The 26,399-nt window shown below is 52.8% G+C and overlaps 1 protein-coding gene across 1 annotated transcript in view; it reads left to right on the top strand.

The window, feature by feature from the left end:
* LOC134983714 (uncharacterized) overlaps positions 1-23,462 on the top strand; it is a 59,869-nt gene extending 36,407 nt beyond the window's left edge. Inside the window, exons 5-6 of the mRNA XM_063949366.1 lie at positions 22,042-22,451; positions 22,531-23,462. Coding sequence (XP_063805436.1) covers positions 22,042-22,451; positions 22,531-23,004 — 884 coding nt within the window. The 3' untranslated portion in view covers positions 23,005-23,462. The remainder of the gene's footprint in view (positions 1-22,041; positions 22,452-22,530) is intronic.
* Positions 23,463-26,399: the final 2,937 nt, after the last annotated feature.

Raw genomic sequence — 26,399 nt, 5'->3', positions numbered from 1 at the left:
CATGTCACTGTGTGTTACCAGCACAGAGATCTGACCAGTCTCCTCCCCACACTCTCTGGTGTATCTCATACATCAGGATCCATCAGCCCCTATTATACTCCTGCTCTCCCCCTCACATCATGTCACTGTGTGTTACCAGCCCAGAGATCTGACCAGTCTCCTCCCCACACTCTCTGGTGTCTCATACATCAGGAGCCATCAGCCCCTATTATACTCCTGCTCTCCCCCTCACATCATGTCACTGTGTGTCTCCAGAAGCCATACTGTGTGTTAGCAGTACCCCTTCCTATGGTATTACATGCCCTGAGAGTGTCACTATTAGCACACAATGGTCTGTATATAAACCACTTTTCTCTTACGTTCTAGCAGATGCTGGGGTCCATATTAGTACCATGGGGCATAGACGGGCCCACCAAGAGCCACCGGCACCCCAAGAGTCCAACAGTGTGGGCTGGCTCCTCCCTCTATGCCCCCCGCCCCACCAGACCCAGTTTAGAAAATGTGCCCGGAGGAGCCGGTCACAGCTAGGGGAGATCTACTGAGCTTCTTTAGTAAAACATTTTTTAGAGTTTGTTTTTTTACAGGGAGGCTGCTGGCAACATCCCACCTGCATCGAGGGACTGAGGGGGAGTAGTGTCCGCCCTGCGGGGTCTGAGCCACTATCTCCGCTGACTGGACACTGAGCTCCAGAGGGGATAGATCGCTCCCAGCCGCAGGGGAACGCTCGCCCCAGCAGCATGCCGTCAACCCCTTGCAGAGCTGAAGAGTCGTCTGCCCCTGGCAAGCGTGGAGCCGATGTGAAGATGGCGGCAACAGGGTAGGGAGCGCAGTGATAACTGCGCTCCGGGGCTCAGTAGCACTTGGTGCGGCGCTGTGTGGGACACCCTGAGCCGACGCCTACACCCTATACTGACCACACAGCCTGTCGGGGTCCCTGGATCTCAGCCAGCAACAAAAATCCTTAGGCCAGTATAATCTTCAAGAGCGGGAAGACAGCGCCATTATGGGGGCGGAGCTTCTCAGAGCGGACCCAGCAGCGTTCAGCGCCATTTTCCTGTCTGCATCCACGGTGCCTGTGAAGAGCAACTCCAGCTATCTGTACGGTAGAAGGGGGGGAGGCTGTATATAGGCAGGGTCACCTATTAATGGACACAGTCAGCGCTGGTTTGGGGTCTCCCTATACTTCTAATAGCGCTGTGTGTGGATTGGCTCCAATCTTTGCGTCTCTCTGCCATTCTTGGGGGGGGGGACTCTGTCTGCCCAGTACCCTGTGTGTATGTGGGGTGTAGAAGCAAACATGTCTAGAGACTCTGTCTCATATGCTGCAGAGGATATCTCTTCACAGGAAGATCCCATCCCATGTAATCAGGATTGCACTGTTGTAGCGCAGATTCCGGCTAGGGAACCGGAGTGGTTAGCCTCTCTTAGGGGGGTTATTTCTCAGATTTCTGACCGTGTTGCTAGGACTGATACTGCCACTCAGGTATTACAGTCCTCGATGGCTGTATGGCCCGGTCCTGTTCCCTCGGGGTCCCCTGCGGTACATTCTCACACACGTGATCTTGCCCACATTACGCATGGAGAATGTGTTGAGGGGGACGGCATCACTTGCTAAGGGGGTGCAGTTGATGATTGAGGCCATGAGATGTGTTGAATATTGCTGACACAACCCCTGAGCAAGTTGAGGAGGCCTTTTCTCATACGTCCTAGAGAATGCTGGGGTCCCCTTTAGTACCATGGGGTATAGACGGTTCCGCAGGAGCCATGGGCACTTTAAGACTTTTCAAGGGTCTGAACTGGCTCCTCCCTCTATGCCCCTCCTCCAGACCTCAGTTTAGAAAATGTGCCCAGGTGGGTGGGAACGCTGCGCGCCATGCTACCATTCACTCACAGGCACTGCAGGGTACGCGGGGGGAGGGGGGGGGGGCGCGCCCTGGGCATCATGAATCCTAATCAAAACTGGCTAATAAGGGGACATAAGTTGCTGAGGCACAGTACTACCCCCGCCAGTATAAAAATTAGAATAGGAATCTCTGAGGAGAAACGCGCCATTACAGGGGGCGGGGCTTCCTCCTCAGTCAGCCAGCACACTGCTCAGCGCCATTTTCTCTCCTACCAAGCTGTAGAGAAGAACGCTGGTGAAGGGGGGGCACTATTGGCAGCTAATAATAATATAAACAGCAGCTATAAGGGAATAACACTTATATAAGGTTATCCCTGTATATATATATATATATATATATATATATATATAGTGCTCTGGTGTGTGCTGGCAGACTCTCCCTCTGTCTCTCCAAAGGGCTAGTGGGGTCCTGTCCTCTATCAGAGCATTCCCGGTGTGTGTGCTGTGTGTCGGTACGTGTGTGTCGACATGTATGAGGAGGAAAATGATGTGGAGGCGGAGCAATTGCCTGGGTTAGTGATGTCACCCCCTAGGGAGTCGACACCTGACTGGATGATCGTATTTAAAGAATTAAGTGATAATGTCAGCACTTTGCAAAAAACTGTTGATGACATGAGACAGCCGGCAAATCAATTAGTGCCTGTCCAGGCGTCTCAGACACCGTCAGGGGCCCTAAAACGCCCGTTACCTCAGTGGGTCGACACAGATACTGAGTCTAGTGTCGACGGTGAGGAGACAAACGTAATGTCCAGTAGGGCCACACGTTACATGATCACGGCAATGAAGGAGGCATTGAACATTTCTGACACTACAAGTACCACAAAGAAGGGTATTATGTGGGGTGTGAAAAAACTACCAATAGTTTTTCCTGAGTCAGATGAATTAAATGAGGTGTGTGATAAAGCGTGGGTTTCCCCCGACAAAAAACTGCTATTTTCTAATAAATTATTGGCACTATATCCTTTCCCGTCAGAGGTTAGGACGCGTTGGGAAACACCCCCTAGGGTAGATAAGGCGCTCACACGTTTATCTAAACAAGTAGCGTTACCGTCTCCTGATACGGCCACCCTCAAAGAACCAGCTGATAGAAGGCTGGAAAATATCCTAAAAAGTATATACACACATACTGGTGTTATATTGCGACCAGCAATCGCTTCAGCCTGGATGTGCAGTGCTGGAGTCGCGTGGTCGGATTCCCTGACTGAAAATATTGATACCCTGGATAGGGACAATATATTGTTAACTATAGAGCATTTGAAGGATGCATTACTATATATGCGTGATGCACAGAGGGATATTTGCACCCTGGCATCAAGAGTAAGTGCTATGTCCATTTCTGCCAGAAGAGCGTTATGGACGCGACAGTGGTCAGGGGATTTGGATTCCAAACGACATATGGAAGTATTGCCGTATAAAGGGGAGGAGTTATTTGGGGCTGGTCTATCGGACCTGGTGGCCACGGCAACGGCTGGAAAGTCCACCTTTTTACCCCAGGTCACTTCACATCAGCAGAAAAAGACACCGTCTTTTCAAACTCAGTCCTTTCGTTCCCATAAGTACAAGCGAGCAAAAGGCCACTCTTTTCTGCCCCGGGGCAGAGGAAGAGGAAAAAGACTGCACCATGCAGCCGCTTCCCAGGAGCAGAAGCCCTCCCCTGCTTCTGCCAAGTCTTCAGCATGACGCTGGGGCTTTACAAGCAGACTCAGACATGGTGGGGGCCCGTCTCAAGAATTTCAACGCGCAGTGGGCTCACTCGCAAGTGGACCCCTGGATTCTACAGGTAGTATCGCAGGGGTACAAACTGGAATTCGAGGCGTTTCCCCCTCGCCGGTTCCTGAAGTCTGCTCTACCAAAGTCTCCCTCCGACAGGGAGGCAGTTTTGGAAGCCATTCACAAGCTGTATTCCCAGCAGGTGATAATCAAGGTACCCCTCCTACAACAGGGAAAGGGGTATTATTCCACGCTGTTTGTGGTACCGAAGCCGGACGGCTCGGTGAGACCAATTTTAAATCTGAAATCCTTGAACACTTACATAAAAAGGTTCAAATTCAAGATGGAGTCACTCAGAGCGGTGATAGCGAACCTGGAAGAAGGGGACTATATGGTGTCTCTGGACATCAAAGATGCTTATCTCCACGTCCCAATCTACTCTTCTCACCAAGGGTACCTCAGGTTTGTAGTACAAAACTGTCATTATCAGTTTCAGACGCTGCCGTTTGGGTTGTCCACGGCACCTCGGGTCTTTACCAAGGTAATGGCCGAAATGATGATTCTTCTTCGAAGAAAAGGCATCTTAATTATCCCTTACTTGGACGATCTCCTGATAAGGGCAAGGTCCAGGGAACAGTTAGAAGTAGGAGTAGCACTATCTCAGGTAGTGTTACGTCAGCACGGGTGGATCCTAAATATTCCAAAATCGCAGCTGATTCCAACGACACTTCTACTGTTCCTAGGAATGATTCTGGACACAGTCCAGAAGAAGGTGTTTCTCCCGGAGGAGAAGGCCAGGGAGTTATCCGAGCTAGTCAGGAACCTCCTAAAACCAGGCCAGGTGTCAGTGCATCAGTGCACGAGGGTCCTGGGAAAAATGGTGGCTTCTTACGAAGCGATTCCATTCGGAAGATTCCATGCAAGAACGTTTCAGTGGGATCTACTGGACAAATGGTCCGGATCACATCTTCAGATGCATCAGCGGATAACCCTGTCGCCAAGGACAAGGGTGTCTCTTCTGTGGTGGCTGCAGAGTGCTCATCTACTAGAGGGCCGCAGATTTGGCATTCAGGATTGGATCCTGGTGACCACGGATGCAAGCCTGAGAGGCTGGGGAGCAGTCACACAGGGAAGAAATTTCCAGGGCTTGTGGTCAAGCATGGAAACATCTCTTCATATAAACATTCTGGAACTAAGGGCCATTTACAATGCCCTAAGTCAAGCGAAAACCCCTGCTTCAGGGTCAGGCGGTATTGATCCAATCGGACAACATCATGTCAGTCGCCCACATAAACAGACAGGGCTGCACGAGAAGCAGGAGGGCAATGGCAGAAGCTGCAAGGATTCTTCGCTGGGCGGAAAATCATGTGATAGCACTGTCAGCAGTGTTCATTCCGGGAGTGGACAACTGGGAAGCAGACTTCCTCAGCAGACACGACCTCCACCCGGGAGAGTGGGGACTTCACCCAGAAGTCTTCCACCTGATAGTAAACCATTGGGAAAAACCAAAGGTGGACATGATGGCGTCCCGTCTAAACAAAAAACTAGACAGATATTGCGCCAGGTCAAGGGACCCTCAGGCAATAGCGGTGGACGCTCTGGTAACGCCGTGGGTGTACCAGTCAGTGTATGTGTTCCCTCCTCTGCCTCTCATACCAAAAGTACTGAGAATCATAAGAAGGAGAGGAGTAAGAACTATACTCGTGGTTCCGGATTGGCCAAGAAGGACTTGGTACCTGGAACTTCAAGAGATGCTCACGGACGAACCGTGGCCTCTACCTCTAAGAAAGGACCTGCTCCAGCAGGGGCCTTGTCTGTTCCAAGACTTACCGCGGCTGCGTTTGACGGCATGGCGGTTGAACGCCGGATCCTGAAGGAAAAGGCATTCCAGATGAAGTCATCCCTACCCTGGTCAAGGCCAGGAAGGACGTAACCGCAAAACATTATCACCGCATTTGGTGAAAATATGTTGCGTGGTGTGAGGCCAAGAAGGCCCCTACAGAGGAATTTCAACTGGGTCGTTTTCTCCATTTCCTGCAAACAGGACTATCTATGGGCCTAAAATTAGGGTCCATTAAGGTTCAAATTTCGGCCCTGTCGATTTTCTTCCAGAAAGAACTGGCTTCAGTGCCTGAAGTTCAGACATTTGTAAAAGGGGTACTGCATATACAGCCTCCTTTTGTGCCTCCAGTGGCACCTTGGGATCTCAATGTTGTGTTGAGTTTCCTAAAGTCACATTGGTTTGAACCACTCACCACTGTGGACTTAAAATATCTCACATGGATGGTGACGATGCTGTTAGCCCTGGCTTCAGCCAGGCGTGTGTCAGAATTGGCGGCTTTATCATATAAAAGCCCTTACTTAATTTTTCATTCTGACAGGGCAGAATTGAGGACTCGTCCTCAATTTCTACCTAAGGTGGTTTCTGCATTTCACATGAACCAACCTATTGTGGTACCTGCGGCTACTAGGGACTTGGAGGACTCTAAGTTGCTTGACGTTGTCAGGGCCCTGAAAATATATGTTTCCAGGACGGCTGGAGTCAGAAAATCTGACTCACTGTTTATCCTGTATGCACCCAACAAACTGGGTGCTCCTGCTTCTAAGCAGACGATTGCTCGTTGGATTTGTAGTACAATTCAGCTTGCACATTCTGTGGCAGGCCTGCCACAGCCAAAATCTGTAAAAGCCCATTCCACAAGGAAGGTGGGCTCATCTTGGGCGGCTGCCCGAGGGGTCTCGGCTTTACACCTTTGCCGAGCAGCTACTTGGTCAGGGCAAACACGTTTGCTAAATTCTACAAATTTGATACCCTGGCTGAGGAGGACCTGGAGTTCTCTCATTCGGTGCTGCAGAGTCATCCGCACTCTCCCGCCCGTTTGGGAGCTTTGGTATAATCCCCATGGTCCTTACGGAGTCCCAGCATCCACTAGGACGTCAGAGAAAATAAGATTTTACTTACCGATAAATCTATTTCTCGTAGTCCGTAGTGGATGCTGGGCGCCCATCCCAAGTGCGGATTGTCTGCAATACTTGTATATAGTTATTGTTACAAAAATTCGGGTTATTATTGTTGTGAGCCATCTTTTCAGAGGCTCCCTTTCATTTTATCATACTGTTAACTGGGTTCAGATCACGAGTTGTACGGTGTGATTGGTGTGGCTGGTATGAGTCTTACCCGGGATTCAATATCCTTCCTTATTATGTACGCTCGTCCGGGCACAGTATCCTAACTGAGGCTTGGAGGAGGGTCATAGGGGGAGGAGCCAGTGCACACCACCTGATCCTAAAGCTTTTATTCTTGTGCCCTGTCTCCTGCGGAGCCGCTATTCCCCATGGTCCTTACGGAGTCCCAGCATCCACTACGGACTACGAGAAATAGATTTATCGGTAAGTAAAATCTTATTTTAAAGAAGTGTGCCTCTTACAAGGGGCCGCAAGGTATAGGGTGAGGAGGACTGCTTTAGATCTCAGCTAAAGAGATGGTGGTCAAAATTAGCTATTTTTTGTGCTGTACCTTGGGCTGCTTAATTAGCTCCCTGATGTTTTTTAGGGTGAACCTCTGTTTACGTGCTGTGATGCTAACAGTGCATAGTGGATGTCTAATGTTTTTTGTTTTCTAAAGTTTCTTTTTTTTTTTTGTCTGTTTGTTTTATTTTGTTTCAAATGTTTAATTTAAAAATATTCTCTCTGAATGTGAGATTAATCACAAGTAAAGCCAGAAGATCGGCAGTATTAGAATATGTGGCAGCAAGAAATGCTGATATTATTTGTTTGCAGGAATGTGGATTGTCTCATATACCGAAAAAAGAGGAATGGGGCTATGGGGAGGCTATATGGTCTGGTTCTAGCTGTAACAGGAATGCAGGGGTGGGTATTTTGTTTAAAAATAAAGAAATTAGTATAGAAAGTTATTTGGTGATAGAAGAGGGGAGAGCTATCTCTGTAATTGCTAAATATAGAGGCTGGAGATTTAGGGTGTTTTGTGTTTATGCTCCAGCAGAGAAGAAAGAGAGGAAATGTCTTTTTGAAAAATTAAAGTTTTTTTTTGTCTGGAAGAATTCCTACATTGCTTGTAGGTGATATGAATTGTATTATAGAGAAGGAAGGTAGGATTGGGAGAGGGGAGGTAGTTGTTGATATTACTGGGAAAATCCTGAAGGATATTATCTTGGATTTTGGTTTTGTTGATATTGCAGAGACAAGTATGGGTAAAGGTGTGTACACACGGTACGATTTTTTCTTCCGATTCTGACTATATATAGTCAGAATCGGAAGAAAAGATAGTGCAGATCGCAAGGTGAAAGTCACCTTGCGATCCTTATCCGATCCCGATGCGCGTCCCCGCCAGGTCGGCATCGCAAGAAAAGATAGACCGTGCTGGTAAGTCAATCCTTGCTAGATCGGTGTCCTATCTAGTTCATATAGCAAGTGTTTCTAGTACCTTGCGATGCCGATCAGCATCATGTGGCCACTCCCCGCCGGTCCATTTTCTTCACAGCGCGGAGGAAGAAAGGAGCAGCAGCAGCGGCAGCACGTGGAGGAGAAAACCATCCAAGGACATGTAAGTATATCAGCAGCGGGGTTGGGGGGCAGCACTGGGGGGCACCGTGGGGGGACATATCTGGCACCGTGGGGGGGACATATCTGGCACCGTGGGGGGGACATATCTGGCACTGTGGGGCAATGTAACCTAGCACTGGGGGTCATATCTGGCACTGTGGGGCAATGTAACCTGGCACTGGGGGTCATATGTGGCACTGTGGGGCAATGTAACCTGGCACTGGGGGGGGCATATCTGGCACTGTGGGGCAATGTATACTGGCACTGTGGGTCATATCTGGCACTGTGGGGCAATGTATACTGGCACTGGGGGGGGGCATATCTGGCACTGTGGGGCAATGTAATCTGGCACTGGGGGGGGCATATCTGGCACTGTGGGGCAATGTATACTGGCACTGTGGGTCATATCTGGCACTGTGGGGCAATGTAACCTGGCACTGTGGGTCATATCTGGCACTGTGGGGCAATGTAACCTGGCACTGTGGGGCAATGTAACCTGGCACTGTGGGTCATATCTGGCACTGTGGGGCAATGTATACTGGCACTTGGGGGGGCATATCTAGCACTGTGGGGCAATGTAACCTGGCACTGTGGGTCATATCTGGCACTGTGGGGCAATGTATACTGGCACTGGCGGGGAGGCATATCTGGCACTGTGGGGCAATGTAACCTGGCACTGTGGGTCATACCTGGCACTGGGGGGCAATGTAACCTGGCACTGTGGGGCAATGTAACCTGGCACTGTGGGTCATATCTGGCACAGGGCTATACTGGCTCTTGGGGGGGCAAATCTAGCACTGTGGGGCAATGTAACCTGGCACTGGGGGGGGCACCGTATCTGGCACTGTGGGACAATGTAACCTGGCACTGTGGTCATATCTGGCACTGTGGGGCAATGTATACTGGCACTTGGGGGGGCATATCTAGCACTGTGGGGCAATGTATACTGGCACTGGGGGGGGGGGCATATCTGGCACTGTGGGGCAATGTAACCTGGCACTGTGGGTCATACCTGGCACTGGGGGGCAATGTAACCTGGCACTGTGGGTCATATCTGGCACAGGGCTATACTGGCTCTTGGGGGGGCAAATCTAGCACTGTGGGGCAATGTAACCTGGCACTGGGGGGGCACCGTATCTGGCACTGTGGGGCAATGTAACCTGGCACTGGGGGGGGGGGGGGGCATATCTGGCACTGTGGGGCAATGTAACCTGGCACTGTGGGTCATACCTGGCACTGGGGGGCAATGTAACCTGGCACTGTGGGGCAATGTAACCTGGCACTGTGGGTCATATCTGGCACAGGGCTATACTGGCTCTTGGGGGGGCAAATCTAGCACTGGGGGGGCACCGTATCTGGCACTGTGGGGCAATGTAACCTGGCACTGTGGGTCATATCTGGCACTGTGGGGCAATGTATACTGGCACTTGGGGGGGCATATCTAGCACTGTGGGGCAATGTATACTGGCACTGGGGGGGGGGCATATCTGGCACTGTGGGGCAATGTAACCTGGCACTGTGGGTCATACCTGGCACTGGGGGGCAATGTAACCTGGCACTGTGGGGCAATGTAACCTGGCACTGTGGGTCATACCTAGCACTGTGGGGCAATGTAACCTGGCACTGTGGGTCATATCTGGCACAGGGCTATACTGGCTCTTGGGGGGGCAAATCTAGCACTGTGGGGCAATGTAACCTGGCACTGGGGGGGCACCGTATCTGGCACTGTGGGGCAATGTAACCTGGCACTGTGGATCATATCTGGCACTGTGGGGCAATGTATACTGGCACTTGGGGGGGCATATCTAGCACTGTGGGGCAATGTATACTGGCACTGGGGGGGGGGGGCATATCTGGCACTGTGGGGCAATGTAACCTGGCACTGTGGGTCATACCTGGCACTGGGGGGCAATGTAACCTGGCACTGTGGGTCATATCTGGCACAGGGCTATACTGGCTCTTGGGGGGGCAAATCTAGCACTGTGGGGCAATGTAACCTGGCACTGGGGGGGCACCGTATCTGGCACTGTGGGGCAATGTAACCTGGCACTGTGGGTCATATCTGGCACTGTGGGGCAATGTATACTGGCACTTGGGGGGGCATATCTAGCACTGTGGGGCAATGTATACTGGCACTGGGGGGGGGGGGCATATCTGGCACTGTGGGGCAATGTAACCTGGCACTGTGGGTCATACCTGGCACTGGGGGGCAATGTAACCTGGCACTGTGGGTCATACCTAGCACTGTGGGGCAATGTAACCTGGCACTGTGGGGCAATGTAACCTGGCACTGTGGGTCATATCTGGCACTGTGGGGCAATGTATACTGGCACTGGGGGGGGTGCATATCTGGCACTGTGGGACAATGTAACCTGGCACTGTGGGTCATACCTGGCACTGTGGGGCAATGTATACTGGCACTTGGGGGGGCATATCTAGCACTGTGGGGCAATGTAACCTGGCACTGTGGGTCATATCTGGCACTGTGGGGCAATGTATACTGGCACTGGGGGGGGGGGCATATCTGGCACTGTGGGGCAATGTAACCTGGCACTGTGGGTCATACCTGGCACTGGGGGGCAATGTAACCTGGCACTGTGGGTCATATCTGGCACAGGGCTATACTGGCTCTTGGGGGGGCAAATCTAGCACTGTGGGGCAATGTAACCTGGCACTGGGGGGGCACCGTATCTGGCACTGTGGGGCAATGTAACCTGGCACTGTGGGTCATATCTGGCACTGTGGGGCAATGTATACTGGCACTTGGGGGGGCATATCTAGCACTGTGGGGCAATGTATACTGGCACTGGGGGGGGGGGGGGCATATCTGGCACTGTGGGGCAATGTAACCTGGCACTGTGGGTCATACCTGGCACTGTGGGGCAATGTATACTGGCACTTGGGGGGGCATATCTAGCACTGTGGGGCAATGTATACTGGCACTGGGGGGGGGGGCATATCTGGCACTGTGGGGCAATGTAACCTGGCACTGTGGGTCATACCTGGCACTGTGGGGCAATGTAACCTGGCACTGTGGGTCATATCTGGCACAGGGCTATACTGGCTCTTGGGGGGGCAAATCTAGCACTGTGGGGCAATGTAACCTGGCACTGGGGGGGCACCGTATCTGGCACTGTGGGGCAATGTAACCTGGCACTGTGGGTCATATCTGGCACTGTGGAGCAATGTATACTGGCACTTGGGGGGGCATATCTAGCACTGTGGGGCAATGTATACTGGCACTGGGGGGGGGGCATATCTGGCACTGTGGGGCAATGTAACCTGGCACTGTGGGTCATACCTGGCGCTGGGGGGCAATGTAACCTGGCACTGTGGGGCAATGTAACCTGGCACTGTGGGTCATACCTAGCACTGTGGGGCAATGTAACCTGGCACTGTGGGGCAATGTAACCTGGCACTGTGGGTCATATCTGGCACAGGGCTATACTGGCTCTTGGGGGGGCAAATCTAGCACTGTGGGGCAATGTAACCTGGCACTGGGGGGGCACCGTATCTGGCACTGTGGGGCAATGTAACCTGGCACTGGGGGGGGGGCATATCTGGCACTGTGGGGCAATGTAACCTGGCACTGTGGGTCATACCTGGCACTGGGGGGCAATGTAACCTGGCACTGTGGGGCAATGTAACCTGGCACTGTGGGTCATATCTGGCACAGGGCTATACTGGCTCTTGGGGGGGCAAATCTAGCACTGGGGGGGCACCATATCTGGCACTGTGGGGCAATGTAACCTGGCACTGTGGGTCATATCTGGCACTGTGGGGCAATGTATACTGGCACTTGGGGGGGCATATCTAGCACTGTGGGGCAATGTATACTGGCACTGGGGGGGGGGCATATCTGGCACTGTGGGGCAATGTAACCTGGCACTGTGGGTCATACCTGGCACTGGGGGGCAATGTAACCTGGCACTGTGGGTCATACCTAGCACTGTGGGGCAATGTAACCTGGCACTGTGGGGCAATGTAACCTGGCACTGTGGGTCATATCTGGCACTGTGGGGCAATGTATACTGGCACTTGGGGGGGCATATCTAGCACTGTGGGGCAATGTATACTGGCACTGGGGGGGGTGCATATCTGGCACTGTGGGACAATGTAACCTGGCACTGTGGGTCATACCTGGCACTGTGGGGGAAAGGATACTGGCACTTGGGGGGGCATATCTAGCACTGTGGGGCAATGTATACTGGCACTGTGGGTCATATCTGGCACTGGGGGGCAATGTAACCTGGCACTGTGGGTCATATCTGGCACTGTGGGGCAATGTATACTGGCACTGGGGGGGTGCATATCTGGCACTGTGGGGCAATGTAACCTGGCACTGTGGGTCATATCTGGCACTATGGGGCAATGTATACTGGCACTGGGGGGGGGGGCATATCTGGCACTGTGGGGCAATGTAACCTGGCACTGTGGGTCATACCTGGCACTGGGGGGCAATGTAACCTGGCACTGTGGGTCATATCTGGCACAGGGCTATACTGGCTCTTGGGGGGGCAAATCTAGCACTGTGGGGCAATGTAACCTGGCACTGGGGGGGGCACCGTATCTGGCACTGTGGGGCAATGTAACCTGGCACTGTGGGTCATATCTGGCACTGTGGGGCAATGTATACTGGCACTTGGGGGGGCATATCTAGCACTGTGGGGCAATGTATACTGGCACTGGGGGGGGGGCATATCTGGCACTGTGGGGCAATGTAACCTGGCACTGTGGGTCATACCTGGCACTGTGGGGCAATGTATACTGGCACTTGGGGGGGCATATCTAGCACTGTGGGGCAATGTATACTGGCACTGGGGGGGGGGGGCATATCTGGCACTGTGGGGCAATGTAACCTGGCACTGTGGGTCATACCTGGCACTGTGGGGCAATGTAACCTGGCACTGTGGGTCATATCTGGCACAGGGCTATACTGGCTCTTGGGGGGGCAAATCTAGCACTGTGGGGCAATGTAACCTGGCACTGGGGGGGCACCGTATCTGGCACTGTGGGGCAATGTAACCTGGCACTGTGGGTCATATCTGGCACTGTGGAGCAATGTATACTGGCACTTGGGGGGGCATATCTAGCACTGTGGGGCAATGTATACTGGCACTGTGGGGCAATGTAACCTGGCACTGTGGGTCATACCTGGCGCTGGGGGGCAATGTAACCTGGCACTGTGGGGCAATGTAACCTGGCACTGTGGGTCATACCTAGCACTGTGGGGCAATGTAACCTGGCACTGTGGGGCAATGTAACCTGGCACTGTGGGTCATATCTGGCACTGTGGGGCAATGTATACTGGCACTTGGGGGGGCATATCTAGCACTGTGGGGCAATGTATACTGGCACTGGGGGGGCATATCTGGCACTGTGGGGCAATGTAACCTGGCACTGTGGGTCATACCTGGCACTGTGGGACAATGTATACTGGCACTTGGGGGGGCATATCTAGCACTGTGGGGCAATGTAACCTGGCACTGTGGGTCATATCTGGCACTGTGGGGCAATGTATACTGGCACTGTGGGGCAATGTAACCTGGCACTGTGGGTCATACCTGGCACTGGGGGGCAATGTAACCTGGCACTGTGGGTCATATCTGGCACAGGGCTATACTGGCTCTTGGGGGGGCAAATCTAGCACTGTGGGGCAATGTAACCTGGCACTGGGGGGGGGCAACGTATCTGGCACTGTGGGGCAATGTAACCTGGCACTGTGGGTCATATCTGGCACTGTGGGGCAATGTATACTGGCACTTGGGGGGGCATATCTAGCACTGTGGGGCAATGTATACTGGCACTGGGGGGGGGCATATCTGGCACTGTGGGGCAATGTAACCTGGCACTGTGGGTCATACCTGGCACTGTGGGGCAATGTATACTGGCACTTGGGGGGGCATATCTAGCACTGTGGGGCAATGTATACTGGCACTGTGGGGGGGGGGGGCATATCTGGCACTGTGGGGCAATGTAACCTGGCACTGTGGGTCATACCTGGCACTGGGGGGCAATGTAACCTGGCACTGTGGGGCAATGTAACCTGGCACTGTGGGTCATACCTAGCACTGTGGGGCAATGTAACCTGGCACTGTGGGTCATATCTGGCACAGGGCTATACTGGCTCTTGGGGGGGCAAATCTAGCACTGTGGGGCAATGTAACCTGGCACTGGGGGGGCACCGTATCTGGCACTGTGGGGCAATGTAACCTGGCACTGTGGGTCATATCTGGCACTGTGGAGCAATGTATACTGGCACTTGGGGGGGCATATCTAGCACTGTGGGGCAATGTATACTGGCACTGGGGGGGGGGCATACCTGGCACTGGGGGGCAATGTAACCTGGCACTGTGGGTCATACCTGGCACTGGGGGGCAATGTAACCTGGCACTGTGGGTCATATCTGGCACAGGGCTATACTGGCTCTTGGGGGCGCAAATCTAGCACTGTGGGGCAATGTAACCTGGCACTGGGGGGGCACCGTATCTGGCACTGTGGGGCAATGTAACCTGGCACTGTGGGTCATATCTGGCACTGTGGGGCAATGTATACTGGCACTTGGGGGGGCATATCTAGCACTGTGGGGCAATGTATACTGGCACTGGGGGGGGCATATCTGGCACTGTGGGGCAATGTAACCTGGCACTGTGGGTCATACCTGGCACTGGGGGGCAATGTAACCTGGCACTGTGGGGCAATGTAACCTGGCACTGTGGGTCATACCTAGCACTGTGGGGCAATGTAACCTGGCACTGTGGGTCATATCTGGCACAGGGCTATACTGGCTCTTGGGGGGGCAAATCTAGCACTGTGGGGCAATGTAACCTGGCACTGGGGGGGCACCGTATCTGGCACTGGGGGGGCACCGTATCTGGCACTGTGGGGCAATGTATCTGGCACTGGGGGGGCTCTCCCACATGCGGATCTCCCCCCTCCTCCGCCGGCTCCGTCCTCCCACTGACAGGAGCAGCGGCATGGCCCTGCAGTGTATGCGGCTCTCCCCAGCAGCAGCAGGTTAGTTAGTTAAGTATAATTTTTATTTTTACAGGTACCCCTACCCTATTGGATTCTACTGGACAAGTGGACGTGACCGGCGTGGGATGTAGGTAAGTATGTGTGAGTGTGTGAGTGTGTGAGTGTGTAAGTGTGTTTTAATACATTTTTACTGTCACGGTGTGCGAGTTGTGTTTTTTTTATTTTTTTTATTTTTTTGTAGACCTTCAGGTACCAGCGACCTGGCACTGTGGGGCAATGTATACTGGCACTTGGGGGGCATATCTAGCACTGTGGGGCAATGTAACCTGGCACTGTGGGTCATATCTGGCACTGTGGGGCAATGTATACTGGCACTGGGGGGGGGGGGGGCATATCTGGCACTGTGGGGCAATGTAACCTGGCACTGTGGGTCATACCTGGCACTGGGGGGCAATGTAACCTGGCACTGTGGGTCATATCTGGCACAGGGCTATACTGGCTCTTGGGGGGGGCAAATCTAGCACTGTGTGGCAATGTAACCTGGCACTGGGGGGGCAACGTATCTGGCACTGTGGGGCAATGTAACCTGGCACTGTGGGTCATATCTGGCACTGTGGGGCAATGTATACTGGCACTTGGGGGGGCATATCTAGCACTGTGGGGCAATGTATACTGGCACTGGGGGGGGGGCATATCTGGCACTGTGGGGCAATGTAACCTGGCACTGTGGGTCATACCTGGCACTGTGGGGCAATGTATACTGGCACTTGGGGGGGCATATCTAGCACTGTGGGACAATGTATACTGGCACTGGGGGGGGAGGCATATCTGGCACTGTGGGGCAATGTAACCTGGCACTGTGGGTCATACCTGGCACTGTGGGGCAATGTAACCTGGCACTGTGGGTCATATCTGGCACAGGGCTATACTGGCTCTTGGGGGGGCAAATCTAGCACTGTGGGGCAATGTAACCTGGCACTGGGGGGGCACCGTATCTGGCACTGTGGGGCAATGTAACCTGGCACTGTGGGTCATATCTGGCACTGTGGGGCAATGTATACTGGCACTTGGGGGGCATATCTAGCACTGTGGGGCAATGTATACTGGCACTGGGGGGGGGGGGCATATCTGGCACTGTGGGGCAATGTAACCTGGCACTGTGGGTCATACCTGGCACTGGGGGGCAATGTAACCTGGCACTGTGGGGCAATGTAACCTGGCACTGTGGGTCATACCTAGCACTGTGGGGCAATGTAACCTGGCACTGTGGGTCATATCTGGCACAGGGCTATACTGGCTCTTGGGGGGGCAAATCTAGCACTGTGGGGCAATGTAACCTGGCACTGGGGGGGCACCGTATCTGGCACTGTGGGGCAATGTAACCTGGCACTGTGGATCATATCTGGCACTGTGGGGCAATGTATACTGGCACTTGGGGGGGCATATCTAGCACTGTGGGGCAATGTATACTGGCACTGGGGGGGGGGGGGCATATCTGGCACTGTGGGGCAATGTAACCTGGCACTGTGGGTCATACCTGGCACTGGGGGGCAATGTAACCTGGCACTGTGGGTCATATCTGGCACAGGGCTATACTGGCTCTTGGGGGGGCAAATCTAGCACTGTGGGGCAATGTAACCTGGCACTGGGGGGGCACCGTATCTGGCACTGTGGGGCAATGTAACCTGGCACTGTGGGTCATATCTGGCACTGTGGGGCAATGTATACTGGCACTTGGGGGGGCATATCTAGCACTGTGGGGCAATGTATACTGGCACTGGGGGGGGGGCATATCTGGCACTGTGGGGCAATGTAACCTGGCACTGTGGGGCAATGTAACCTGGCACTGTGGGTCATACCTGGCACTGGGGGGCAATGTAACCTGGCACTGTGGGGCAATGTAACCTGGCACTGTGGGTCATACCTAGCACTGTGGGGCAATGTAACCTGGCACTGTGGGTCATATCTGGCACAGGGCTATACTGGCTCTTGGGGGGGCAAATCTAGCACTGTGGGGCAATGTAACCTGGCACTGGGGGGGCACCGTATCTGGCACTGGGGGGGCACCGTATCTGGCACTGTGGGGCAATGTATCTGGCAATGGGGGGGCTCTCCCACATGCGGATCTCCACCCTCCTCCGCCGGCTCCGTCCTCCCACTGACAGGAGCAGCGGCATGGCCCTGCAGTGTATGCGGCTCTCCCCAGCAGCAGCAGGTTAGTTAGTTAAGTATAATTTTTATTTTTACAGGTACCCCTACCCTATTGGATTCTACTGGACAAGTGGACGTGACCGGCGTGGGATGTAGGTAAGTATGTGTGAGTGTGTGAGTGTGTAAGTGTGTTTTAATAAATTTTTACTGTCACGGTGTGCGAGTTGTGTTTTTTTTATTTTTTTTATTTTTTTGTAGACCTTCAGGTACCAGCGACCCCGTTATTTCCCTGCATGCTGGTACTTGAGGTTCTCCAAGTACCAGCAAGCGGGGGAGGCTTGCTGGGCCTTGTAGTTCCACAACAAAAGACAATATTCTCTTCTTTAAACACATGACTATCAGCCTCCCATCCACCGCCCACGGATGGGGGGGGGACAGCCTCGTGCTTCACCCTTGGTCCTTGGGTGCCTGGAGGGGGGGGTGACCCCTTGATTTAAGGGGTCCCCCACTCCTCCAGGGAACCCCGGCCAGGGGTGACTAGTTTGGGGGGTAATGCCACGGCCGCAGGGACCTCCATAAATGTGTCCCCCGGCTGTGGCATTATGTCCCTGGCTAGTGGAGCCCGGTGCTGGTTTTAAAAATATGGGGGACCCCTACATCTATTGTCCCCCATATTTTTGGAACCAGGACCGGACTAAGAGCCCGGTGCTGGTTGTCGAAATACGGGGAACCTCTGTCCAATTTTTTCCCAGTATTTAAACAACCAGGACTGGCTCAAAGAGCCCGAGGCTGGTTATACTTAGGAGGGGGGACCCCACGCATTTTTTTTTTCCTTTTTTAACACACTCGGACCCTTCTCCATTAAGTTAATGGAAGCCCTGGACAACAACATTGCATTCATGTCCTCCTCCCACTCCCTTCCCAATCAGTAATTATTATTTATTCTATAAAAATGTACAATATATTACTAGTATGATGAGCAGGCAGGCCTGGAGATGCAAATTAGTGGCAGAGGGCTGGGTGAGTTGATGGTGGGTGCACATCGGCTCATAGGCAGTAGTGGGCATTGGCTCGGCAGCGGTAGGGGTCATCGGCAGGATTCGGTGAACATTATGGCTGTAGTGCCTCACTAGCCACTGACCTCACCGCACGCCACTGGTAAAAAGTGGACTCTTACCTGCCGTGATGTATAAAATGGGGACAATTGCCTGCAGTAATGTATAAAATGGGCATTCTGCCCTGATGTATAAAATGGGGACACGTGCCTGCCATAATGTGTAAAAAGGGGGACACTTGCCTGCAGTAATGTATAAAATGTGGACTCTTGCCTGCCATAATGTGGGGGTTTAATGTATCAAGGGCATTGCGGAGTGTGGCATAATATGGTGCAGGGGGCATTACTGTGTGGGGCTTAAGATGGTTGAATTTTTATTTCCCTATGGTGGGCATGATCTGTTGGTACACGGTCAAATACTGGGGTTTGAGGTAGTCTTTTCAGATGAGGCACGCCCATTAAAATGAGGCCAGCACATTTAAATAATGAGGACACGCCCCCTTGCCGGGGGGGATGCTGGCGACACATTAAGGGATGCATTTTTGGGGTAGATAGATATATATAGAGATAGATTATATATATATATATATATATATATATATATATATATATATATATATATAGAGTAAAGATACACTCGGCACTCCGCTAAATAAATGTAGACATCTTGCCCCGTGCCTTCCTTCTGAGTTTGATATAAGTATGGTATGTAGGCGGCACTCGTGGACTTAATTCAAATAAGAAACCCGGACACTGGAGTGTCCGGGTTTCTTATTTGAATTAAGTCCACGAGTGCCGCCTACATACCATACTTTATATATATATATATATATATATATAGGGGTATATGCAATAGCGGGCGAATCGCGGCATTAGATCCGCCTCTGTGTGATTCGCCCGCTATCGCCAGCCGCAGCCCTGTCGCCGGGACCCTGGATTCGCAATATGCAATGAAAAAATGATTCGCCCCTCCCGCAGGCGGATTCCGGCCAATCGGCGAGCAGTGGGCGTACTGAATTCGCCTTCCTGCCCAATTGCTGGAACGGTAAAATCAGGGGAAAAAATGGCGTGGGGTCCCCCCTCCAAAGCATAACCAGCCTCGGGCTCATTGAGCTGGTCCTGGTTCTAAAAATGCAGGGGAAAAATTGACAGGGGATCCCCCGTATTTTTAAAACCAGCACCGGGCTCTGCGCCTGATGCTGGTGCCAAAAATACGGGGGACAAAACGAGTAGGGGTCCCCCGTATTTTTAACACCAGCATCGGGCTCCACTAGCTGGACAGATAATGCCACAGCCGGGGGTCACTTTTATATAGTGCCCTGCGGCCGTGGCATCAAATATCCAACTAGTCACCCCTGGCCGGGGTACCCTGGGGGAGTGGGGACCCCTTCAATCAAGGGGTCCCCCCCCCCCAGCCACCCAAGGGCCAGGGGTGAAGCCCGAGGCTGTCCCCCCCCATCCAATGGGCTGCGGATGGGAGGGCTGATATCCTTTGTGTAAAAAAAAAAGATATTGTTTTTTCCATTAGTACTACAAGTCCCAGCAAGCCTCCCCCGCAAGCTGGTACTTGGAGAACCACAAGTACCAGCATGCGGGAGAAAAACGGGCCCGCTGGTACCTGTAGTACTACTGGGAAAAAAATACCCAAATAAAAACAGGACACAGACACCTTGATAGTAAAACTTTATTTCATACACCGACACACACATACTTACCTGTGTTGACACGCCGACTGCAACGATCTCCGACGATCCGAGGGTACCTGTCAAAAAATTATACTCACCTTCCAGCGTCCAGAGGTCCAGGTCCAGAGGTAAATCCACGTACTTTGTAAAATAAAAAAACGATCAGCGAGCCATACCGGACTAGAAAGGAGTGTAATGTTTTCACATTACACTCCTTTCTCCCGAATGTCGGGACATCACGTGACTCCTGTCACTGACGTCCCTTCAGCCAATCAGGAAGCGCTATTGCCGTGGCGCTCACCTGATTGGCTGGACGCCGTCTGTACTCTGACAGCGCCTCGCAAAGCCGCTCCATTACTTTCAATGGTGGGAACTTAGCGGCTAGCGGTGGGGTCACCCGCCGGTCAGCCGCTGACCGGCGGGTGACCTCACCGCTAGCCGCTAAGTTCCCACCATTGAATATAATGGAGGGAGCTGTGCGATGCGCTGTCACAGCGAGCAGCCAATCAGGTGAGCGCAACGAAGTTGCGCTTCCTGATTGGCTTAGAGACCTGTCAGTGACAACTGTCACTGACAGATCTTAATCGTGGAAAGGTGTCCCATGTGTCAGCATGGGACACCTTTCAGTCCGTTATGGAGCGGGTAAATGCGTTTTCTTTTTTTGCCAAGTACGTGGATTTATCTCTGGAGCCTAGTTAAGGTGAGTATATTGAACTTTGCTTTTCAGGTACCCCGGGATTCTACATGGAGAAGAGGACCGATGTCGGCGTGTGAACATAGGTAAGTATGTGTGTGTCGGCAGTGTCTAATAAAGTTTTACTGTCGACGGTGTCTGTGTCCTGTTTTTATTTGGGTATTTTTTTTCCAGTAGTACTACAGGTACCAGCGGGCCCGTTTTTCTCCCGCATGCTGGTACTTGTGGTTCTCCAAGTACCAGCTTGCGGGGGAGGCTTGCTGGGACTTGTAGTACTAATGGAAAAAACAATATCTTTTTTTTTTACACAAAGGCTATCAGCCCTCCCATCCGCAGCCCATTGGATGGGGGGGGACAGCCTCGGGCTTCACCCCTGGCCCTTGGGTGGCTGGGGGGGGGGGACCCCTTGATTGAAGGGGTCCCCACTCCCCCAGGGTACCCCGGCCAGGGGTGACTAGTTGGATATTTGATGCCACGGCCGCAGGGCACGGCATAAAAGTGACCCCCGGCTGTGGCATTATCTGTCCAGCTAGTGGAGCCCGATGCTGGTGTTAAAAATACGGGGGACCCCTACTCGTTTTGTCCCCCGTATTTTTGGCACCAGCATCAGGCGCAGAGCCCGGTGCTGGTTTTAAAAATACGGGGGATCCCCTGTCAATTTTTCCCCCGCATTTTTAGAACCAGGACCAGCTCAATGAGCCCGAGGCTGGTTATGCTTTGGAGGGGGGACCCCACGCCATTTTTTTTTCTGATTTTACCGTTCCAGCAATAAAAAAAAAAAAAAATAATATTTTAAAAAATATATAAATAATATTTGTGCCTCCCCCCAAAAAAAAAAAAATACCTAATCCCTTCTAATATAAATAGATCTGCTATTCCCAAAAAAAAAAACACAAAAAAAAACATGTTTAAAATTTTTTTATTTGTTTTCACCCTCCAAAGTGTGGCGGATTGAAAATGACGAATTTGCTGTCTAAAAGCACTGCTGTCGAATTTCCAAACTTGAATTGAATATGCTTTGGTCGAATTGCAGCACTTGTATCATTGCAGAAAAGTCGAATTTGCAAAAAGTCGAATTTCAAAAAGTCGAATTTGAAGGTCCGTTTTTTGGTCGGAAAGCACTGCATTGCATAGGGGAATTTTTTTTTTTGGTCGAAAATGACCCGAAATTCGCCAATTTCGGGAATTCGACCACAATTGCATATACCCCATAGATAGATAGATAGATAGATAGTATTTTTAGACTTTTTGTATGTGGCGGTTGTATTTTGTCGGCTAATTGTGTTATTTTATTTTCAACCAGCAATGTCATCTGAGGAGTACCGCCAATTCTGGTCAGGATTCATTGATCTGTACCGTCAGAACGAGTGCCTGTGGCGTGTCAGAAGCCCGGACTATGCCAACAGAATCAAGCGGAATCGGGCATATCAGCAGCTTATTGAGTACAGTAGAGGCAAAAACTCTGATGTTGATGTCAATTGGGTGAAGAAAAAAATTTCACATTTCCGAACAGTATTCGTGAAGGAACGCAAGAAGGTGCAAGATTCACAGCGATCCGGAGCCGGGACTGATGAGGTCTATAAACCGACGCTGTGGTACTATGACCAAATTCAGTTCATTATAGAGCAAGAGGCGCGGGTAAGGTCACGGGACGCTCTAGATCCAGAGTCTCCAGTTCTTGTCGAAGAGGAGGCCCAGGAGAGTCTGGATCTGGTAAGTACACACACATTTGTTTCATATGCCACCCACCAATTTTGACATAGACCTAATTTTTGTTTTTCTTATATTGCAGGATGCTACCCTGGAGCTGGAGGTGGAGCCTACCACAGGCCAAGGGGCAGAAGTGGAGGAGCCGGTGGCGCGCCCAGGAAGACCGAGGCGCACGGCAAGGAGGACCACTTCTGCACCCTTTAGCACCCCCTCTGGCTCCCAGCAGTTTTTTCAACGCGCTGAGGAGGTTTTGCATAGGCCCCCGGATGCCGAACAACAATTTGGCAATTTTATTGCATCGGAAATGCGCCTGATGACGGATGATCAAAAATTCATCGTCCAACGGTTAGTCAATGAGATTGTCTCACGTGGCAGGCGCCAAACACTGGTGTCGGCATGTGAGATAGTGCCAACTGACCCTTGGTATCACCCAAATTTGTCCCGTCCCCCCTTCCCAAACAACCCCCCCATGGAGCATGCGCCGGTAAACCCCTCTCAGCAACCGTATTTTATTCCTTCGGGAGCCACACAGCCCAGCCCCTCCCCCCCAATCTAGCACCTCGTCCAGTGGCATGTACTCTGACATGCAGAGTACACAGTCCTCTGTGCTGGGCGACCCACGCGTTTTTCATTTATAATTAGTTTTTTGGACCCGGTTTTTTAGTTTTGTTAGAAAAATCTGCTGGTGACCTTATCCTACGCTCTTGCTCAAAGTGAACTGTATTGAGGTCATTAGTACTGCAGCGTCGGTTTTGTGTCCTCACTGTCCCGGACTACGGATCGTTGTGAAGACTGCACTTCTTGTGTTCCTTCCAGACTGTTTGGAAATTTGATGATGTTCTTCACCCAAGGCAAAATTGCACTGTTTACCTCTACTGTACTCGGATATGCCCGTTTCCTGTTCTGTTGGCATAGTCCCTGTCCAAAGGCACTCGTTCTCATTGTACAGCTTATGAATCCTGGCCAGAGTTGGCGTTGGCATTTAATATTTTTATAAAGTTTATAAAAAACAAACTGTGTGGTGTATTTTTTTAAAAAATGTAAAGGGGCTTATATTGTGTTATCGGCAGGTAGTGAAAACGCCCTGTAGCATTTTTAGGGGGGGGGGTTGTTGTTTTTTTTTGGGGGGGGGGGGGTGGATGGGAGTTGAGTGTTGCTGAGGTGGGGGTGGGGGGGATACCGCCGAAAACCACATCCTTCTTTTTTTTTTTTTTTTATGTTTTTTTGGGGTCATGTTTTATTAGAGGCTAATTCAGACCTGATCGTAGCCCTGAATTATTTTGCAGGCCTACGATCAGGCACACTGACATGCAGGGGGACGCCCAGCACAGGGCTACGATCAGGCACACTGACATGTGGGGGGATGCTCAGCACAGGGCTACGATCAGGCACACTGACATGTGGGGGGGATGCTCAGCACAGGGCTATGATCAGGCACACTGACATGCGGGGGGGATGCTCAGCACAGGGCTACGATCAGGCACACTGACATGTGGGGGGGATGCTCAGCACAGGGCTATGATCAGGCACACTGACATGCGGGGGGGATGCTCAGCACAGGGCTACGATCAGGCACACTGACGTGGGGGGGATGCTCAGCACAGGGCTACGATCAGCCACACTGACATGTGGGGGGGATGCTCAGCACAGGACTACGATCAGGCACACTGACATGTGGGGGGGATACACACTGACATGCGGGGGGGATGCTCAGCACAGGACTACGATCAGGCACACTGACATGTGGGGGGGGACGCTCAGCACAGGACTACGATCAGGCACACTGACATGTGGGGGGGATGCTCAGCACAGGGCTACGATCAGGCACACTGACATGTGGGGGGAAGCTCAGCACAGGGCTACGATCAGGCACACTGACATGTGGGGGGATGCTCAGAACAGGACTACGATCAGGCACACTGACATGTGGGGGGGATGCTCAGCACAGGGCTACGATCAGGCACACTGACATGTGGGGGGGATGCTCAGCACAGGACTACGATCAGGCACACTGACATGTGGGGGGGATGCTCAGCACAGGACTACGATCAGGCACACTGACATGCGGGGGGGACGCCCAGCACAGGGCTACGATCAGGCACACTGACATGTGGGGGGATGCTCAGCACAGGGATACGATCAGGCACACTGACATGTGGGGGGGATGCTCAGCACAGGGCTACGATCAGGCACACTGACATGTGGGGGATGCTCAGCACAGGGCTACGATCAGGCACACTGACATGTGGGGGGGATGCTCAGCACAGGGCTATGATCAGGCACACTGACATGCGGGGGGGATGCTCAGCACAGGGCTACGATCAGGCACACTGACATGTGGGGGGGATGCTCAGCACAGGGCTACGATCAGGCACACTGACATGTGGGGGGGATGCTCAGCACAGATCTACGATCAGGCACACTGACATGTGGGGGGGATGCTCAGCACAGGACTACGATCAGGCACACTGACATGTGGGGGGGATGCTCAGCACAGGGCTACGATCAGGCACACTGACATGTGGGGGGGATGCTCAGCACAGGGCTACGATCAGGCACACTGACATGTGGGGGGGGGATGCTCAGCACAGGACTACGATCAGGCACACTGACATGTGGGGGGATGCTCAGCACAGGGCTACGATCAGGCACACTGACATGTGGGGGGATACTCAGCACAGGGCTACGATCAGGCACACTGACATGCGGGGGGGATGCTCAGCACAGGACTACGATCAGGCACACTGACATGCGGGGGGGATGCTCAGCACAGGGCTACGATCAGGCACACTGACATGCGGGGGGGATGCTCAGCACAGGACTACGATCAGGCACACTGACATGTGGGGGGGATGCTCAGCACAGGGCTACGATCAGGCACACTGACATGTGGGGGGATGCTCAGCACAGGGCTACGATCAGGCACACTGACATGCGGGGGGGATGCTCAGCACAGGGCTACGATCAGGCACACTGACATGCGGGGGGGATGCTCAGCACAGGGCTACGATCAGGCACACTGACATGTGGGGGGGATGCTCAGCACAGGGCTACGATCAGGCACACTGACATGTGGGGGGATGCTCAGCACAGGGCTACGATCAGGCACACTGACATGTGGGGGGATGCTCAGCACAGGGCTACGATCAGGCACACTGACATGTGGGGGGGATGCTCAGCACAGGACTACGATCAGGCACACTGACATGCAGGGGGACGCTCAGCACAGGTCTACGATCAGGCACACTGACATGTGGGGGGGATGCTCAGCACAGGGCTACGATCAGGCACACTGACATGTGGGGGGGATGCTCAGCACAGGGCTACGATCAGGCACACTGACATGTGGGGGGGGGATGCTCAGCACAGGACTACGATCAGGCACACTGACATGTGGGGGGGATGCTCAGCACAGGACTACGATCAGGCACACTGACATGTGGGGGGGATGCTCAGCACAGGGCTACGATCAGGCACACTGACATGCGGGGGGATGCTCAGCACAGGGCTACGATCAGGCACACTGACGTGGGGGGATGCTCAGCACAGGGCTACGATCAGGCACACTGACGTGGGGGGGATGCTCAGCACAGGGCTACGATCAGGCACACTGACATGCGGGGGGATGCTCAGCACAGGGCTACGATCAGGCACACTGACATGTGGGGGGGATGCTCAGCACAGGGCTACGATCAGGCACACTGACATGCAGGGGGGATGCTCAGCACAGGGCTACGATCAGGCACACTGACATGTGGGGGGATGCTCAAACAGGACTACGATCAGGCACACTGACATGTGGGGGGGATGCTCAGCACAGGACTACGATCAGGCACACTGACATGTGGGGGGGATGCTCAGCACAGGGCTACGATCAGGCACACTGACATGCGGGGGGATGCTCAGCACAGGGCTACGATCAGGCACACTGACATGTGGGGGATGCTCAGC

Source organism: Pseudophryne corroboree (assembly GCF_028390025.1).
Source record: "Pseudophryne corroboree isolate aPseCor3 chromosome 3 unlocalized genomic scaffold, aPseCor3.hap2 SUPER_3_unloc_21, whole genome shotgun sequence".
NCBI classification, from domain to species: Eukaryota; Metazoa; Chordata; class Amphibia; order Anura; family Myobatrachidae; genus Pseudophryne; species Pseudophryne corroboree.
The sequence above is the reverse complement of the archived record's forward strand: the minus strand, read 5'-3'. Positions and strand labels throughout refer to the sequence as shown.